The 20,190-nt window shown below is 52.2% G+C and overlaps 1 protein-coding gene across 1 annotated transcript in view; it reads right to left on the bottom strand.

The window, feature by feature from the left end:
* Nucleotides 1-20,190, bottom strand: part of Galnt2 (polypeptide N-acetylgalactosaminyltransferase 2) — a 121,107-nt gene that overhangs the window by 42,033 nt on the left and 58,884 nt on the right. The window contains exons 2-3 of the mRNA XM_045149558.1: nucleotides 16,440-16,533; nucleotides 4,258-4,411 (exon numbers count right to left, since the gene is read on the bottom strand). Of these exons, the coding sequence (XP_045005493.1) occupies nucleotides 4,258-4,411; nucleotides 16,440-16,533 (248 nt within the window). The remainder of the gene's footprint in view (nucleotides 1-4,257; nucleotides 4,412-16,439; nucleotides 16,534-20,190) is intronic.

Raw genomic sequence — 20,190 nt, 5'->3', positions numbered from 1 at the left:
CAAAGGGAGAGAAAAGAAAAGAACACACAAAATGGCAAAAGATAGCTCTAGGCATGTAAGTTCTTCAACCCTGAATGGTCTCATGTCACAGAACAAAGAACCTAAGCGGGATCTTGTGAGACCACTGGAAGACAAGCTGAGGGAAGAGACTTCGTTTCCTTGAGCTGAGGTCGCTCAAGGAACACGTTTCAAGGCAACTAGAAGAACAGGCAAAGAGGCCCACATGCAGCAAGGTGATCATTTGTGGACTGCGACCAGGGGCCTGGGCAGAAAGGAAGCAGCAGACAGGAAGAGCCTCACAAATGGACAGACTGAACGGATCTTCTACCAGTGAGCAGTACCAAGAGGAGCCATAATGGAATGCTTGTGGGACACAGATGGACAACGGTCCCAGGCAGGAGGGAAAGTGTGGGGACTGAGGAAAGGAACACAAACCCACTGCGCGCACAAATCCAGGGAGGAAGCAGAAGGATACCCACTGCGCGCATGAATCAAGATGTCCCGAGCACTTATGATGCAGAAAGCAAACAGAAGCCCAAGGGAGAGGGGATGGCATTACAAGCCTGGGAACTGCCTGGTAATAACTGTTCCCTCTTCCTGGTTTACGGTAGCTGAGATTTTATCAGGCTGATAAAGAGGAGATACTTAATCCAGGAGGAGGAGGACAGGAGAGGGAAGGACATAGCAGGAGGACTCATAAAATACAGCCCTACAGGTGTCAAACCCAGTAATGCCAGAATGGCCAAAGCGTAAGGACCAAACACTGCTGTTACAAGACGAAGCTCATTGGAGCAGACAACGACGACTCTGAACTTCAGATACAGATCATGTACAGGGGCGCACTTTACACAAAAGGACACCACGAACATGGGAAACGATATGCCGTCACCGCCGGGGCTGAAGGAGGTGGCGTAGCTCTGCTCACGTCCACAGAAAACAAGCAATCCTGGGAATGGGCAGCTGTAACATAACAAGACAAGGGGGTCCGCGCGCCAGAAAGATGGCAGAAACTTGCAAGAAGGTCTCTGAGCAGTGGCCAGCGGGGTGTCCCAGCTCTGGTGCAGCCACCCTTACAGATGACTGCTCAGCCCTGAGCTGCTCTGCTGGACTGCAGAGGGTGCGTGTGTGTGTGTGTGTGGGGGGGGGGGGGTGTCCATGGACAGGACCCAGGACGCAGGAAGAGAAGTACAACCTAAGGAGAACCAACCATACTATGGACTTGGCACCACCTCTTCCCTGCCCAGAGTTTCACGTGGGGAAACTGAGCAACACATGTGAGGGAGGCACTTGGGAACAAGCTTCGCAACCCTGCTGATGGTTCGGGCACACGAGGGCCTCACGCCGGAGGCTCATGCGGAAGCCAGGAGTGTGACAGATCTCTGGAGCAGGGGCGTCAAGGCAGCCACAGCTGTCCCTCATTTCAGCAGGACAACCATCCCACCGGCTCAGGGCCCCATTCTCATGGTTTCATTTAACTTTAACTGCATCCATAAAGGCCCTACCTCCAAACAGACACGCTGTGGGTTTGGTCCTTGGACACAGGAGTTCAGCCATTAAGCACACATGCTTTTGATCAGAGAGATGCACCCAGTGATGCCACATGAACAGAAAAACACATGAGGGGAGCCACTACTGTGGCACCTTGTGGGGGACAGAAGCTATAGAAGGACCTCCTGAGGGGACCTGGGGCCTCGATCCAGGCAACAGGGTTCCGGAAGCCTCACTCTGAACTGGTGAGGCAGGCTTTCCCAGCCTCCACCTCCAGATCCCTCATCACTGAAGAGAGCGTCCACAGCCCACACAGAGGGAGGCCACAGAACTGCGAAGCCTTCACTCTAGTCCCGCTTGCTCCTTTTCATTCAGTCCAGGACTCACACCGGTAGGATGGTGCTGCTCACATTCAGGATGGGTCTAACCTCAGCTCATGCAATCTAGAAAACCCCTCACAGACACGCCCAGATTTCAGATCCTGTCAAGTTGACAGATTGGCCATCACAGGCCCTCTTCAGAGCTCAGCTGACCCTTCCAGGTTAGGTCAACAGACCCTCTCCACTGGCGGGTTACTACCATGCTAGACGCCTCGGTTTCCTCTCTGCAATGTGAAAACAACTCTGCATATCCCTTCGCGGCTAGTGAGGATTCCCAAGTAGGTCTTCAAGATGTGCCCAGCACAGGCTGCTAGCCAGAGAGAAGGGCAACAGGGACACATCCAGGACCCTCTCTCTAGACATGTGCATACCTTTGACCCTGCACACTGCTTTGGGCTCAGGGCTTCCCCGAAGCCAACACATGGTTCCTGAGGATGCCTGAGGCCCAGGCTAGTGCCCGCCCCTATTTCAGATCGGGTGGTCACAACGAAGCAGACAGGTGAGGGCGAGCAAAGCTGCCTTTCCAAAGAGATGAAGAGAAGCCTCTGGGGTAGATGTGGAACATGCATGAGAGCTGGCACCATGCACTTGTTCCTGGATGATCACGTTACACCGTAAATCACTTGCATTCTTTCCTGGTCTCAAAGGATACGAAAGCTACGTTGTCCCAAATAAAAGGTGTTTCAAGTGACAGAGCTGACCATACTGCAAAGAACGCTGACAAAAGAAGGGGAGCCTGGCCCTGCCACCAGCACCCGTGTCATTCCTAACATGGCTGCAGCGGCACACAGCTGACCACTAGGACGGGCAGCAGTTTGCTGCCTGTCTCCACTTTGCCCTTCCTCTCAGGCCCTTGAAGCTTGCACCTTGAGACCACACTGTCCTGGGAGACACCCGTGGCTATGTCTTGGAGGGTGCATGGCCAGCGCCTGACAGGGAGGACATGACTCTGCCCTGTGTGCATGGCACCATCTAACTAGCTGAGGGTCTGCATGGAGGGAGCGCGGGGGGAGGGAGCCTGCCAGCCAGGTGTGCTCCGCTTATCTTTGGAAGGCTAGAGGCCTCCTCTGCTCCGTGCTCCTGCCCTTTGCCTCGTCTTGGGTCTAAAGCCATGGAGCCAGATGACTTTGACCTGAAACTCTGATATGGTGAGCCAAAATAAACCTTTTCCCTCAGCAAGCTGATTCTCTCGGGTGTCTGTCCCAGTGATAAAGATTGACAACAGACCCCTGCTGGCTCTCTGGAAGTTGGGCAGGCTCATCCTGGACGTTACCATCCCACATCCTGCCCTGGAAACCCTCATGTCCTCAGACAACCAGAAGTGCTGCCAGGAGGTGAACAACCCACAAAGGGGCCATGGCTTTGCCGCCTGGCATCCTTCACAGCCAGATGGGACTGGACTTTACTCACAAAACTCCTGGGATCAGCATAGTCTTACCCCTGGCAGATGAGATTCACTCTATGTTCCACAAAGAGTCAATGGCTCTAGAAGCAACTTCCTACATGAGAAGTCCTTTCCCGTTCCCAGGTAAGAGCTACCAGCAGAGAGAGTGGATATGAGAAGTGGCTCCTCACTTCCCAGTGACCTGAGCCAAGGCCAGTCCACCAAGAATCCCAGAGGGAGCAATGACCCCTCAACATCCCTATAGTCGAGCCTAAGGCTCGAGATGGACAATGGGCCAATGTACACCACTTCTGCAGCATGTGGTGGCACCATATTCTCCATCTGGAGACCCTGAGCTGGGCTTCCCTCCACCCTGGTCCCAGCTGTTTGAAACCTCAGAGCTTGCAGGTGGATCCTTCTCCTTGAGAACCTGGAGTAGGGGACACACACCTGTCCCTCTTGTCCCCTGCTTCTTTCATACCCTGCTGGGAAGCCTCCAGAACATTTTCTGCTGAAGTTGTCCCAACAAGTAGGAGTTTAGACTTTTTTTTTTCCTTACGAGGTTGTGAACAATGGAAAATTTTATGTTTTATGAATGGAACTTCAAGATAACGAGGGATAGCCAGGCATGGTGGCGCACACCTTTTAATTCCAGCACTCAGGAGGTAGAGGTAGGAAGATCGCCATGAGTTCGAGGCCACCTTGAGACTACATAGTGAATTCCAAATCAGCCTGAGCTAGAGTGAGACCTTACCTCAGAAAACCGAAAATAAAATAAAAATAACAAGTGATCCGCAAATACGAGGCCAGCCTGACTTTCTCCTCTGGATCGCGCCTGTGCAACCACCACGGGTCACAACCCTCCTACTTTCCTGCAGGGATCGTGCTTGCTTTGGCAACACTGTATGGGAATAACACAGGCGCACCTCCTCAGGGTAAAGCACATCCCAGCACCAGAAGCAGAAGTAGCTCTCCGCTGTCGTCCGTGTGCTGGGCGGGACTTACTGGTCGTGCCGGGTGTCTGGGATGCCTCGGTCCATGCGTAGCTTGTCACTCTCCACCTGGTTGAACTTGTTGCGGGCATAGGGGTCCTGCCCAGAGCGAACCATCGTCCCTCCAACATACGCGTCCTGGTTGAAGTCGGGCCACCGGACTTTCCCTGGAAAGAGCAGAGCAGAGGGTGTGGGACGAGGGGACATGGGACCAGAGTGCTGGTCACAGAGACAGCGGTAAGTGGTAATTCAGGAACCAGCAGTCATGAGACAGTCATGGCTTGTTCACAGGATGGCTACTCTAATCGTCAAAGCAGCTGAAAAGGAGCGTTACCGTCACCCGGAAAGCTATGTGCAGCTTGAAACCTGAAAGTAAAAGGCCGGGTGCTCAGATCCTTCTAGTGAACGAGAAACCAAAGCACCCGAAACTGACTGGAAATTACAGCATCATTTTCATCTCTTCAAAAACAGGACAGCGTCTGTGTACACACCTTTCAGGGATTTTAGTAATGCTCGAAAGCACCCCGGGCAGGTGAAGAAGGTAATGTGCACAGTAAACAGAAGGGACCCCACGGTGCAACGCCAGGCACTGCAAGCACAGACGTTAGACTGCCGTGACTCCTAAAACAGCACCCGAAGTGCAGCCCTTTGCTGCCCACGCAAAGCAGGGAAGGCGCTGGGCGGCGGCAGACGTAGACAGGCCTTCTCTGGAGCTGCAGCCCAGCTGCTGTCAGGCTGCCAGAGGATGGTCAGAGGCTTGGGCCCCGTCCCCGGAAGTAACAGGAAGGAAGGCGAGTGTGGCACCGTCCCACCAAGACAAGCTTTGGCCCAAGCTGCTTGTTTCCTTTGGGGGTCAGGGGCTGAGACAGGCCTCCAGCTCTCTATGTAGCCAAAGATGACCTTGAGCTCCTGACCCTCCTGCCTCTACTTCCCAGGTACTTCCTAGATGCAGCTCTGCCACCTGTGTACGCTCATTCACCTGCCCAAGACCCACGTGCTCCTCTGATGGGTGAGTCAGCGCGACTTCTCACTCTCCCACAGCAGTTCATGAGGGATGTGCGGAATGCACCTGCCCACAGCTCTGCCCACTCCATTCTGGTTTGCAGTCTCTATTACTGAACACCAAGGAGGGACAACTCCCTAAATTTCCCCAGTGTAGAAAATATCCTCCCCAGAGAGGGTGTTTCCATCCCCTTTATGAGACCTCCTCGGGTGGCAGCCAGGCCTGGGGTGGGAAGAGGGGAGGCCACTATGCAGGGCAAGCCTGAATGTGCCCTGGGTGATACAGCACAGCTAGAGAGATGGAGGGAGATGCCCACAGCAGGAGGGTAATGGGAAGGAGGATGAACACTTGAGGTATCAAACCTGCTTTCTGTCACCACTGTCATTGTGATCTGTGTGGCCTGCCTAAGGCACTGACTCTTTGTAACTGTCTCCTTAGTATGTCAATCAATCAACTGATCAATTCAAACAGTGAAGACCTGATGGCCTGCTGTATTCCAGTTCTGTGGACACAGCAAATTCAGAAAAGCAAGGGGAAGGGAACTCCTGCCCACGAGAACACCTAGCACGTCAGGTAATCTTTAGGGCTATGAAGAGGTACAAGGCAGGTGAAGCAGGGGGTAGCTCTGTGGTCGAGCACTTGCCTAGCATACACAAGGCCCTGGGTTCCATCCCCAACACCAAAACAAGTACTACCACCACAAAACCCACAAGACTGTTGAGGATATGCCAGACTTAGGGCTACAGATGAGCACGGCTGTTTGGGACAGCCTTCCTACCAGGAAGACTGTGTGGGGGACGCCTGAAGAGTGGGAAGGATAGGCAGACAGCTCTCTACGAGAAGCATGGGCACCTCAGAACAGTGGCACTGGGGTGGGCATGCGCTTGCCCACTCAGGAACCAGCCAGCCAAGAGCCAGATGGCCAATGTGGTACAAGAGACCCTGGTGGTATGGCCATATTCTCATTCTCATTCTCCCCTTCAAGTAAACAAAATGTATTTTTAAAAATGCATCATTGACAGTGCCGCTCAGAGCTCTTAGGGAGGGAGAGAGGCAGCTGGGGAACCACAGCTCCACCGGGGAAAGGGACAGCGCCATGGAAGGCCTGGAAGGCCAGTGTGTGCTCAGACCAGAGCCCTCGACAGCGTGAGGATCGCCACTGTTTTCAGCAGCCAGGGCAGATGTGGGCACTCAGCAGTCTCCGTGCCCCGTGCTCTGACCCAGGGCCCCGCTTTGCTGTGACAATCACTCTCCCTGGGGCATAAAGCCACAGTACTAGAGACAGACTAAACGGCACTTCCTTTCAAGCAGGGCAGCCGAACGTGAGAACACCATGGCACTGGCAAATGTGCCAGACCGACGGCCACAGCTTCCGAAGCCACAGGCTCACGCACGGACAGAGAGCTTCGCAGCACGCTGCTTACTCTCGGCAGGGACAGGATGAGGTGCAGCCTGTGTGTTTATGGGGGTGTGACAAAAAATTGGCGTCATCATCTCATAACAGGTCACAACACATAATCTGAAAACACTGGGTTCAAGAATCATCACAAAAATTGGCCATTTCTGTATCATTCAGAATTGCAGGCTGGGGCCTCCTAGGGCAGAGGTGGCACAGCGCATAGAAGAGAAGGTTCGGGGGGGGCACACCCCAGCCTGCACGCAGCCCAGCCCAGACCAGACCACGCAGGAGAAGAGGTGCAAAGTACCAGGGACGGAGCAGCCCAAGTCACAGATGAGCAACAAACAGGTCCAGCGCTCACAGGCCACCTGCATTCCCAGCATCACTTTACATTCTACACAAAGAGTTTCAGAAATTAAAGACTTGGGGAAAATAAAACAGAGTTGGGCATGGTGGCACACGCCTTGAATCCCAGAGCTCAGGAGGCAGAAGTAGGAGGGTCGCCGTGAGTTCGAGGCCACCCTGAGACTACATAGTGAGTTCCAGGTCAGCCTGGGCTACAATGAGACCCTACCTCGATAAACCAAAAAGAAAAGAGATAAATTTAGTGAGAACAGATGGACTAAGTAACAGGGCTTACAGGAAAAGCCACAGCCCATCACAGCCCTCCTCCTGGGGCTCATGGAACAGCCTCAGAGAACACATTTCACAGGAGGTGGTAGAGAGCAGCAGCATTGCCAAAGACGACTGGGCAAAGAAGTGTGTCCAGACAGCATGACAGCCACAGGCTTGGGTCCCCAAAGAAGGCTGTGGGAACAGCATGCTCACTGGCCAGTCACAATCACATCTGCCTCTAGAGTGAGTTTCTCTCCGGCCCGGCCTTCGATCTGAGCTGCGCTCCCTTCAGTGTGTCGAGACTGGCCGTGAGGACGACCAGGCACAGGCAGCACAAGCCCATCTGCCAACCACGGTGACCTGAGCTGGGACAGGCAGTTAGCATGTCCCAGCCAAGCCACAGGCAGCCTGCAGGCCCCTGCCTCTCCCAAAACCACACCTGGCCAGTCGGAGGCCGCTTCCAAGGCCACATCCTCAGAGGACCACTGGCTAGCTCTTCAGTTACAGACTCAGTGGTTGGCCACCTGCTAGCTGCTGATGCCCACCCGCAGTACCCAGGGCACTCCACACGCCCACAAAACACCTGCCAACCACTGCTTGCTTCCTGGCCTAAGCTGCCTGACGCTAAGTGTAAAAGCGGCTGAATCCCGGTCCTGACTCGGAAGACTTGAGAGAACGAGGCTGTACGTAAGAGCTCACAATCGTTGCACTGTACTGATGCCCGGCGGGAAGGAAAGAATGCCAACCCGCAGGGGCTAAACTTGAGGTGGGGGGCGGGGCAAGAGTGCTGATGCCCAGCAACTGTGGGGCCTTTATGCTGACTCTTCACACTGCGGGGAGCACAGGAATTTCCGACCTGACGCCCTAACTGCCGAATTTTTAATCCATGAACTCCTACCAAACAGTCTCCCTCACCTACAGGAGAGGCACTGTGGCCTGAGAGCTGGAAGTAACAGGCGCTCAAAGCACAGAAATCTCCTGGCAATACATCTGCTGGCTCAGCTGCCTCTCAATTGGGGCCACCTCCTCCAGGATCTGCCTCTGCTGTCCTCAGTGCCCTTTGGTCCCCACTCCCTGCACATCGCTGCCCTGACCTGGGGTTGCCTACAAGCTTTCTGTCTGGGCGCCTTGTGAACTTACGTCCCTTCTCTTGACAAGTGGTGGGGACAGCTCACACTCTCCATGTCAGCCTGCCACAGAGTGTAGAGACCTTGAAGCCTGTCCTCTCTCTGTGGGGGCCTGACTCTCAGTCACCCCTCAGCAGTTACACCCCCATAGGCCTCAGTGACACTGACGTGGGAAGCCATCTTGAGCAGGTAGGTCCTGGGGTCTTTGCGCCTGTCTTGGCACTGGTATACCCCAGCAGCCTCTGTCCTGCCAATTTCAATCTGGGGATCACTGCCTGATGGGGAAGGCTGCCCTGGGGGGGGGGATGGCAGGCTCTGTGTTATGCCAGGGCAGTGCAGAACTACGACAGCTGCGTGCCTTTCCCCACCCGGCACTGTGATAGGTCAGCGCTCCACTCATCTCCAGCAGACTCCTGGCAGCACTGAGGCCGCTGCCCCCAGCTCTGCTTGCTGTGGTAGTCAGGGACCCATCCTGGGACCCACTAGAAAGGACATCCTGCACAAAAAGCCCCTGCCTTTCCAACACCCTTCCTGGGGACCCACAGTATGGGGGAGACATGGCCCTTCTTTCCGGTCCACAGTAAGTGGAGGTCACTGCGGGGAGGGACAGGCTGGCAGTGAGAAGAGGCAGAAGTGCGCCTCTCCCATCCCTCCCGCTGCCCGGGCCTGTCAGCTGATCAGACGGTGCAGTCTTTACCTCCTGCACCTTGAAAGCAATACCCGGAGTCAAGGAAAGGGTGAGCCCTGGTCACAGCTGCCCCTAGGAGAGAAGGGACAGTCTCCCCACTGGGCCTTGCAGAGGGGACCGTACCATGGTATTGAGAAGATGACATCACTCCATCCACTACCCGGTCCAGCCACTGCCCACCACCTGCCCCAGGCTACACACCCTCATGCCACTTGCACCCTCTCCATTCCTTCGCCATGGTGACTTCCATGGAGAGTGTTGTGACGTTCAGTGCGCACGAGGACGGCTGCGGGCACTGGGCCCCAGCTCAAGGCTCGCTCTGGCACGGCCTGGGCTCCCGAGGCTTCCCTGTCCCACATCCTCCCCCGGGCTCACCACACAGGTCTCTGCACAATCTCGGGATTCCTAGTTAAGTTCTGGACTTTCCCTAACCTCAGCTGTCTGCAGGCACGAGTGGCACCTCTGCCATGAGCCTGCTGAACACAGGGGCTGGAGGCTCTGTGAGGCTGTCCCCCCGGCTCAGGGACTGAGTGACCAAGACACAGCACATCTGACCCAGGAGAGCCCTCAGAGCCTCGGGGAGGTTCACTGTGGGTTCCTAACAACTCACTCATAAATGCACTTCTGAGAAGATCACCAGGCTTTTCAATCAGGCACTGCCTGCCTTTACACGGCTGGTATCAATACAACCTAAAATAACGTTACATTTCTTGCAATTTTAGTTTTTACTAAACCTGTAAAACAATGACGCAAATCTACAGAGAGTTTCACAGCATCAACATGGAGATGTGCATGGACACAAGACACTCAAGGGGCACACGTGTGTCGTCCTTAGAGACCACTCAGGCATGGGGGAAGGGCACCCAACATATACAGGTGTGTCGTCTGCCGCCTCAGGTGTCCAGGGGTGGCAGGAACCCATGAGTGGGTTCTGCCCAGGTGTCGCCTCCCCAGCAGAGACAGTGCAAACAAGCGTGGCACCCTGGGCGGGGCACCTGTGGGCAGTGGAGTGGAGAGGCGCTGTCTCCCTCAGGATGGCAGAGGAAAGGGAACAGGCCCGGAAGCCACTCAGTCACATACTTGATCTCAATGGGACAAACAAACACACACACACAACCTTGTGAGGCTTTTGCTCCTCGTGATCAGAGCCACAGCCCAGAAGGGGAGGCTGGGCGGGGCCAGGACTTCAAGCCAACTCCCTCACAACAAAGGCAGAAATAACATTTTAGGGCTTGTCACTTGATATCTGGTACAACAGGAAGTTTCGTTCAGTGGTGAGAAACTTCTCTTGAAATAAGGCATCCTAATCAAGTCATTATTTCGGATGAAGAAAAGAGGAAACTTGAAGTAATGAAATGTAATTTGACAACAAATCTAAGAAATTGCCAGCTGTTATTGGAAAAACACTCGTCATTTGTTTAAAATTATTGGTGCAATCAAATTAGTGTCTTAAACAATAATGTGCAGTAGAGGCTGATTTGCATTCACGAGGTCTGTGCCTGGCTCAAAATCTTCATGAGTGAACCATCAAAGAGCCGTTCTCCGACTGCAAGAGTTTTGGTTTGTATGTTTATTTTTATTACAATAGAGAGAGGGAAAGAAAGAGGCAGATAGAAAGAGAATGAGCATACCAGGGTCTCTAGCCACTGCAAACCAACTCCAGACACATGTGCCACCTTGTGCATCTGGCTTATTTGGGTACTGGGGAATCGAATCCTGGCCCTTAGGTTTCACAGGCCAAGTGCCTTACCTGCTAAGCCATCTCTCCAGCCTCATATGTTTGTTTTTGAAGACAGGGGCTCATCATGTAATCTAAGCTGGTCTGTAACTCACATCCTGCTGCTGTCTCCCCTGGGCAGTACAAAAACCATGGCTAGCTCTTTTATGAATCTTATTTTTTTCCTTGCATGTCATGTGCATATGTCTTTATATCTATGTGTGTAACTGCATGTAGAGGCCAAAGATCAATGTCTTTCTCAACTGTTCTCCATCTTTTTTTTTTTTTAAGTTATTTGTTTATTTTGAAAGAGAGAGAGAAAATGGGCACACCAGGGCCTCTAGCCACGGCAAACTAACTCTAGACACATGCACCCCCTTGTGCATCTGGTTTACATGGGTACTGGGGAATCAAACCGGGGTCCTTAGGCTTCACAGGCAAACGCCTTAACCACTAAGCCATCTCTCCAGCCCTCCACCTTATGTTTTAAGTCAGGGTCTGTTACTGAACCTGGAATTCACCAACTCAGACAGACTAGCTGGCCTGCGAGCCCCAGGGATCCTCCAGCATCTACCTTCCCTTTCTGGGATGAAAAACACACTGCTGCTCCCAGCTTTACTAGCTAGGGCTCTGAACTCTAGTCCTTAAGCTTGAGTAGCAAGCCCTTCACTGACTGAGCTATCTCCCCAGTTTCTCTTCTGATTTTTAAATGAAAACTCTTCATTCTATGCATTACAGTGTCTACCCATAAAAACTGTTGGGAACAATACCAAAGTCAGTTGACTATGCAAAATCCCAGGTCCTGAGCGGAGGAGGAGGAAGGGTGACTGTCGGTCTGCCACCGCAGGGCCTCCCTTCCCCCTGGCTGTGCCCACCCCTTCCCCACAACCTTGTGAAATACATCACTTCTGCCGGTCCTGTTCCAGAAAACAGGAAGCCGAGGCTTAGAAGGCAGCCATGCCAACACAGCCCAGCTGGGAGATGAGGGACAATGCTCACACCCGGGTCTTTCTCCAGCCAATCAGTCCCTCCCGTTGACACCTCACAGGCCTGCACACTTACGTGCCTTCTACCTGCCCAGCACTATCTTGGTGGCACCTGGCACAGCTGGCCTCCTGGCCCTGGCCTGATGCTAGCAGACACAAGGGAATATGATTTTGGGAACACATGTCCCTCTCTGAATGCAGATGTCATTTGTGTTGAGACAGAAGCAACTGGGGCCACCTCCACACTGTACAAGTATCTGACTCCTGACGGTCTCTGATGTCTGGCTCTGTCCGGGGTGTCTGTGGTTATGGGAGTGACGGTGTCCTGCCTCCTGGATGCCATTCAGTCAACCACAGTAAGGCGGGCGCAGGCTTCCTCATCCCACCACTGAAGGCGCTCCTGAGCCCCTACGTTCTCCTGTCTCCAATAACAAGGAAAAGCACTTGTCTTTGGTTGCATGGCAGTCTTTCAGACATCTGTGCATCAAAATCCACTCTCCCTCCCCGAGCCACCAGCTACTGTGAGGACCTCATCCAAAGCTGCTTCTGCCGCTGCTGCCCAGTCACCACCACCCAGAGAGATGCCAATCTTTCAGTATCTTTGAAAATCCTGTGCCCAGGAGAGAAACTTCAGGGGTGGGTCAGGACAACATGTGACTCTGGAAATTCCACTGCAGAGGTGGGGAGGGGTGGTCACAGTGCAGAGGGCACACGGGGGGACTTGACTGTACACACCCTGCCTCTGTACATACCGTGGGTCATGAAAGTTCGGGTATACAAGTAGGTAGTTCTAGAGCCTCAGTGACTTCTCTGTCCTGCGTCGAGCACCTGGCAGTTCTAGCTAGGAGGGTAGAACCCAGTCCTAACACCAAAGCCAGAGAAAGACACTGCTAGAAAAAAAATACTACAGAATAACATTCCTTATGAATATGTGCAAAAATCTTCAAAAATATACTAGTGAATCAAATCCAAGAATGTAGAAAAAGAATTCTATGCTACAAGCAAGCAGGATTTAGCCTGTGTGTGCAAAGCTGGTTGGACGATTGATGCAACCCTTGCATCAGCATGCTGAAGAATAAACACATGCACGCCAACATGTATCAACAGGTGCAGAAATGGCATCTGAGAAAACACCCATTCATGACAGAAACTTGCCACAACAAAGAATAGAGAACTTCCTCTACTTCGCAAGTATCTACACTGAATCTGTCCCACCGAGATCAGGAAGAAGGCAAGGGCGTCCCCTGTCACACGGTGGTACTCAAAGTCCTGGGTAATGTAATAAAACAAGAACAACAAAAGCTATACAGATTGGGAAGAAGACATAAAACTGTCTTTGTTCACAAACAACATGGTTATCTTTGTAGAAAATATGAAAGTCAACCCAAAATGTCTGGAAGTGATCACAGCATGAGTGTAAGACATAAGGTTAGTATGCAGAAGTCATACTGCAGAATTTGAAGTCAGAAACGTGATACTATTTACTTTAGCACCCACCAAACTGAAATCTTACTTTGAAATCTAACAAATTATGCATATGACCTACAAAACTGACAAGGAAGACCTAAACACATGGAGAAATATTCCATGTCGTTAAGATGTCTGTTCTCCTAGCTTTTTATAAAAACTCAATGCCACACCAATCAAAATTTCAATGAGTTGTCTTGTGGCTATCAACAGCTGAGTCTAAAGTTCATATGAAATAGCTAAAGACTCAGATGGGCCAGTGTCATCGTAGAGAAGAACAGAGGACTGACACTACCCAAACTGAAGACTGACGAAAACACCACAGTAACCAAGATAGCATGCTTCGGCCAAAGAGAACCTAACACAAGAGAAAGCCCAGGAAGAGATCAATAAAAATGTAGTCTGTTGATATTTGACAAAGGAGCAGAGGAAAATAATGAAGACGAATTTGCAAGAAGCAGTGCTGCACAAACAGACAGCCAGGGCAAATCCAAGAACCGAGACGTAGGCTTTGTATCTGTCACAAGAACGAACTCAAAATGGATCACAGATCTAAATGTTGAGACACAAATTATAAAACTTTTGGAAGGTTAACATACAAGAAAATCTGGCAGATCCACAGCCAAAATGTTCTCAGAATGTCTTCAGCTGTAATATTCTCTGTATGTGACCTGACCAGTTTGTGAGCAGCAGGTAAAACTGGGCTCGTGTGCCGGATCAGCTCATTAGCTCCCAACAGCCCAAAGCTAAGGATATGGCCAGCACTGGAGTCTCGCAGAGGAGAGCTGCCTGCACGGCTGTCATCTGCCTCGTGTCCTCCCTCCTCACCCATGTGTTTGGGAGATGTGCTGGTTTATGACTTGTTTACTTTAACAGAAAAGCTCACATATGGGCTGGAGGGATGGCTCAGCAGTTAAAGACACTTGCTTGCAAAGCCCACCAGCCTGTACCTATGTAGATAAAGCCAGATGCCCAAAGTGGCACATGCATTTGGAAGCCCTGGCATAACCATTTTCTCCCCCCTCCCACAAATAAATAAAAGCATTTAAAAAGTACATATACAAAAGGTCACAAAGCCTCTTCCACGGCAGAACATGTCATTCCAGACAACCTGAACTTCTGTTCCTGGGCCATGGCTATCCACATTTGGCTCAGAATAAACTATCACTTACTTATTCCTTTGAAGCAAGAGCTGTGTTATTATATCATTAATATTTATAGTAGCTTTATTCCTAATTCCCAAAACTTGCAAGCAACCAAGAAGCCCTTCAGTAGGTGAATGGAGAAATAAACCTGGTGAGGTGAAGGTCAGGGGAGAGCAGGGCTGGGCACCACTGTTGAGACGAGGCAGAGCACGGGGCAGGAGCACCAGGTCTAGACTTCAGGGGAAGATCAGCAAAGGCAGAGAAAACAGAGGAGAACAAGAACCAAGATCCATCGATAAGATAAACAGATTCCTGACTGAAAACAAAGCCAAACAAAAAAGAGAAAGCTGGGCTGGAGAGATGGCTTAGCGGTTAAGTGCTTGCCTGTGAAGGCTAAGGACCCCGGTTCGAGGCTCGGTTCCCCAGGTCCCACGTTAGCCAGATGCACAAGGGGGCGCACGCGTCTGGAGTTCGTTTGCAGTGGCTGGAAGCCCTGGCGCGCCCATTCTCTCTCTCTCTCCCTCTTATCTGTCTTTCTGTGTCTGTTGCTCTCAAATAAATAAATAAAAAATGGACAAAAAAATTTTTTTTTAAAAAAGAGAAAGCTGACTACTCACCATATACCGTGCCACCCCTACCACAACTGCCAGGGCCCAGGAGAAATTGCAGAGGACGTGGTAGTAAGAACACCGCTCTTACTGCTAACCTGACAACCATCTTCAGGGCAATGGTGACAGACATGGTGATCAATTAAATCCCACCAAAGCAGAAATTCAAAGGCTACAGAGAACCCAACACTGAGTAGGCTGTCAACAGGCCTGCTGTGGCTCAGAGAACACTGCAGAAGAGGGGGCAGAAAGAAGGTAAGAGCCACAGAGTGGGTAGGAATACCCTGAGAAATGGTTCCTATTCTATCCCACAGGGACTGACTGAGGCCTCTATGACCCCACAGGGTATCCCATAACCCCACTGAGGAGGGCTCTCAGGGTAGTGGGAGCAAGGGCAAGGGGATAAAAGAGTACAACCTGTTTTATATATATATATATATATATATATATATATATATATATATAATTAAAGCAAATCAAATTAAAAAAAATAAACTGGTGGGCTGGACAGAGGGCTTAGTGGTTAAGACACACTTGCCTGTGAAGCCTAAGGACTCATGTTTGACTCTCCAGGTCTCACATAAGGCAGGTGCACAAGGGGGCACATGCGTCTGGAGTTCGACTGCAGTGGCACCAATTCTCTCTCTCTCAAAAACAACAACAACAAAGGCTGTCTGTTGGGCTCACCTCAAAAAATATCAATAAACAAACTAACACATGCACACAATGGAACGCTACTCGGTGCTAAAAAGAAACCAGCCATCAAGCTTTGGAGGACACGAAGGAACCTTGGACGCATGACAGAAAGCGAAAGGGACCGACGGGAGCAGCTGTAGACTGGGTCCCCACCGTATGACGTCCTGGAAAGACGGAGCAGTGGGACAGTAAAAAGACAAGTGACCGGCAGGGCGGGGACAGGGAGGGGGGAGGCAGACACAGGAGTCGGTAGGTGGCAAATCTGACACGTGAACACGACCAGTGGCCAGAACTCACTGAATGTGCAACACGGGAGAGACCCCACTGTGGCCTCTGGTGACCCTGAGTCCAGGCAGCTCATGGGCCGCTCCCAGCGCCAGTGTGGAACTGGGCAGCAGGGGAGGTCAGGCCGTGTGACAGCACAAGGGAACTCTCAGGAAATTTCTTCCAATTTTCGCTGGGAACCCGAAACTGCTATTTAAAATAAACACCTCACTATTTCAGAATTTTTCATGAGCTGACACTTAGCATCCTATGTTTCTATTTTACTCCATAAATTTTGGTGACCACTCACCACAGACCTGTCAGGAAAAGCACAGAGATGCGTTTAGGCAGTGTCCAGCGGCTCCTGAAATCCATTCTCTGTCCCCACCCCTCAGCCACGGTTCCACACGCCATCTTCAGTTATTCACAGTTACTGGTGCCAAGCCAAATGGCTCCTTGGTCCCAGCCTGGGGGCAGTACCTGGAGGGAGGGTCTCCACGCTCTGTGCTTTCTCGTCTCCGTTGCTGTGGTGGAGGTCTTTCTTTTTAATGGGGTTGATGTCATTCCAGTCCTCCTGGGGGAACAAAGACACACCGAGTGAGCTGGTGGCTGTGTGTGAGCCTTCATCTACCTTAGGAACAGAGCTCATGACGCCATCAGCCCTGGGAACCCAACAGTGAGCAGGGAACACTCCCACTGTAAGGTCCAGGTAGAACTCCCACTGGAGGGTCCCTTTCAAACCATTCGAAAGTCAAGACCCGGGGAAAATGTGGGACTGTCTCTGCAGAACAGCACTTGTCCTCCTGTCTTGGCTGTGACCCAACTGTGCGCATGCCCCTGGGAAGATCGAGCCAGGCTCTGCAGGGACCACGCTCACTGCAGGCTGAGCACAGCGACAGTGGAGGCCCGGTCACGGACCAGAAGCTGGCTCTTCGATTCTTCAGAAGTTTCTAGGGCTCCCTGAAAGCCCTCTGAGCTTCAAGGCATCGGCTGATGCTTTAATCCCACTGCTGGGAACTCAGGGGCTCACAGGGGGCTGCCAGGGCATGGCTTACAGAGGAAGACACGTGGACCCACAAGACGCAAGCGCTGGTGGGGTTTCTCCCATTCCCGGGCCAGCAATGTGCTCACATTTATCAACATTAAATCAAACCAAATCACAGCTCGGCAGCCTCACAGCTACGTGCATTTTCCACTTGCTTCAATCTGATTACTGGGAATAAGAAGGGTTTCTGGGCCTGGAGAGATGGATGGCTTAGTGGTTAAGGCGTTTGCCTGCGAAGCCTAAGGACTCATGTTCGACTCTCCAGATCCCATGTAAGCCAGACGCACAAAGTGAAGCAAGGTTGCACATGTGCACAAGGGGGCGCAAATGTCTGGAGTTCGATTACAGTGGCTGGAGGCCCCGGCACACCTTTTAAAAAAAAGAAAGAAAAGGAAAAAAGAAGGATTTCTGTGTATAACCCAAGTAAACAACCTCCTGTGGGCCCAGTGCCATGGAGGTCCACTTCCTAAGTGGCTGACATGGGAATGCTGGGTGGCGAGAATCCTCTCTGGGTGCCCAGGCAGCTCTGCATGCAGCCACCACTCTTGTACCTTCTGGGTACTGTGCTGGCTCTCTAACCCAGAAGACGAGATCTACAAGAAGGGTTTCCTGGGCTCTGAGTGAACATCAGACACATTTTCCCCAATGCTGCGTGCTCGTGTTTGAGGGCGACTGCCCTCTACCCCTCCTTCCTTGCCACCTCCCCTCCTTCCATGGCGTCGGTGGTTCACAACACAGCTGGTGGGCCGGGGAAGGGCACACACGGTGGGGGAGAAGAGGAGGTTAATCCTCTGCCAGACCCAACAAAGCCTCCTCCAGGGGCCTGGGGCCCCCCAGTGCTCCCCCATCCCAGAGTTAAAATTCCCAATTTACAATTTTTTCTTGCAGCAAGGAAAAAAAAAAAAAAGATACTGAGAAGATACTTGTAATTAACTTTTGCAACTATTAGGTTACAAATAAACTTCCAGTGCACTATCGACAGTGTTCTTGACCTTGGGTTTAAACGCACAGCAGTGAGAGGTGCTAACCAACCCCGGCTTTGCGGCACTGGGAGTGGGGGAGTGGGGCGAGACACAATCCGCCGCTGCGGTCACAGAGCCACCCTGTGCAGCCTTTTAATTAACCGCTCGAGTCTACTGTGGAGCTGGCTTGTGGGATGCTGTGGCTAATAATACCCACCCCTTGCCCACATCCGGCCTCCTGCAGACACCGGTTACTGGATCAAGCCATCTGACCTTGCACTTGAATAAAATCAAAGGTCAACGTTGCCACTGATCACACCCACCCCTAACCTTAGTGCTGGAGGTTCAGGGTACCAGGTGATGGATAAGCGAGGTGAGACAACTGGGAGCAAGCGCACAGCTTTAGTCCATCCCCTCCTTTCTCCAGCACTGACACCCCAGATGTCCCAGCGGCAATCACAGCAAGTCAGCCAGGTCTGCCTGACGGCGAGTTCTCATACGATCAGAGGGTTAAGCGAATGCCCAGGCCGCCGTGCCTTCTCGGAAAGTGATGCACTGGCAGGCAGGCACACAGGTCCTTCTTGGTGTCCTACGTGCCGGGAGGTAGGAGCAGTAACTGCATGGCTTCTGCTGGGTCACACTGCAGCTCACTGAGAACCCAGGGCCCTGAGGTCCACTTTGCGCTTTGAGAACACAGGCCCTACCTGCTTTGTCCCCCACCTCCAAAGGGACACTGGCACGGAATGCACAATGACCTGCCTGCAGACAGACATGGGGGATCAGCTGTCCTGAGGGGGACATTTGCCTAATGCCCAAGATTTGCTGCCAGCCAGATGGACAGCACTGGGCAGTGAAGCTGGACTTTTTCCTGCATGCGCCAGAGGGCTGGGAATGGCCACATGCCACCCAGAAAAGACCTGGCTGCCAGAACGGGGGTTCCAAGGCGCCCGGTCTTCTTGACATGCCACTAAGGCTGCATGCTGAGAACCTAAGCAATCTAATCCTCCCTGTCCAGGGCACCCGAATTTGGTTCAGCCCCACAATTCACGCCCTCCCCACACTGTCCTGACAAAGAACACAGGAGCAACTAATTCAGAAGTGACTCAGGTCCTGCATGTGACATGTGGGGGAGAGTGACCTGCCTCAACTTGCCATGACATGGACCAGAAACTAAACCCACCTTGTTTCTAGGCAAATAAAACCATGGCAGCGTCTTCACGGCGGCAGCTGCAGAAACAGCAAATGCAGCAGGTCAGTTTTAAGACTGAACGAGGCGTAAGCATCAGAAGTTACTCGGGCGCCTTCGTTCAATTCATTCAAGAGCCCCTGGAAGTCAGTGCCTGCCTGTGGGGCAGGGGAGGGCACACTACGAGCAAGGAGACACCACCGTGCCTGCCACTCACCTGGCACCATCCTTCTCCAATCTGTCCATCAGATCCAACCCAGCGTCAGCCCAGGAGAACGTGACCTCACCTCTGAGGAGAGGGCCACAAAGAGGAGGGTGCCCGTGTGTACGTGCATGGTGGCACGCGCCCGGCACCCCAGCACTGGGGAAGCCGAGCCGAGAGGATTGCCGTGACTTTGAGGTCAGCCTGGGTGGGACAGTGTTACCAGGCCAGTCAGGGAAACCTGAAAAGGTCAGCTCTCATCCCCCAAATAAATAATAGATACAAAGCACACAGAGCAATCTGAAGCTCTATACTTACGAATACCACAGAACTCACGCATGGCGCAGAGGTTCGGAGGCAGGCAGTGCTGTGCGCTTGCTGGGCTGGGCTATGACTTGTGAGCGGGTTTTCTGGACCCTCAGCTGAGCTATACGGGGGCCCTCATGCAGTTTGTCCCATACCAATCCTTCACTGTATCCAACATAAAGACAAGTACCAGCTGGGCGACAGTTATGAAACATCACCAAAATGACAGCTACACACATAAAACTAGGTAACAGTAGCTGGGCGTGGTGGCACACGCTTGTAATCTCAGCACTTGGGAGGCAGAGGTAGGACGATCGCCACAAGTTCGAGGCCACCCTGAGACTACATAGTGAATTCCTGGTCAGCTTGGGCTAAAGCGAGACCCTACCTCAAAACAAACAAACAAACAAAACTAGGCAACAGTAAATAATGGATGAGTGGATGGATGTGGCTAGACTGTCCCAGGCAGCCTTTGTATAATTTACATGGCTAATGCCATGCTTGTAACAGATATAAAAATATTCTTGTGG

This window comes from Jaculus jaculus, chromosome 5, assembly GCF_020740685.1.
Source record: "Jaculus jaculus isolate mJacJac1 chromosome 5, mJacJac1.mat.Y.cur, whole genome shotgun sequence".
NCBI classification, from domain to species: domain Eukaryota; kingdom Metazoa; phylum Chordata; class Mammalia; order Rodentia; family Dipodidae; genus Jaculus; species Jaculus jaculus.
Note: the sequence above shows the minus strand (reverse complement) of the source record. Positions and strands in the feature narration are given on the sequence as shown.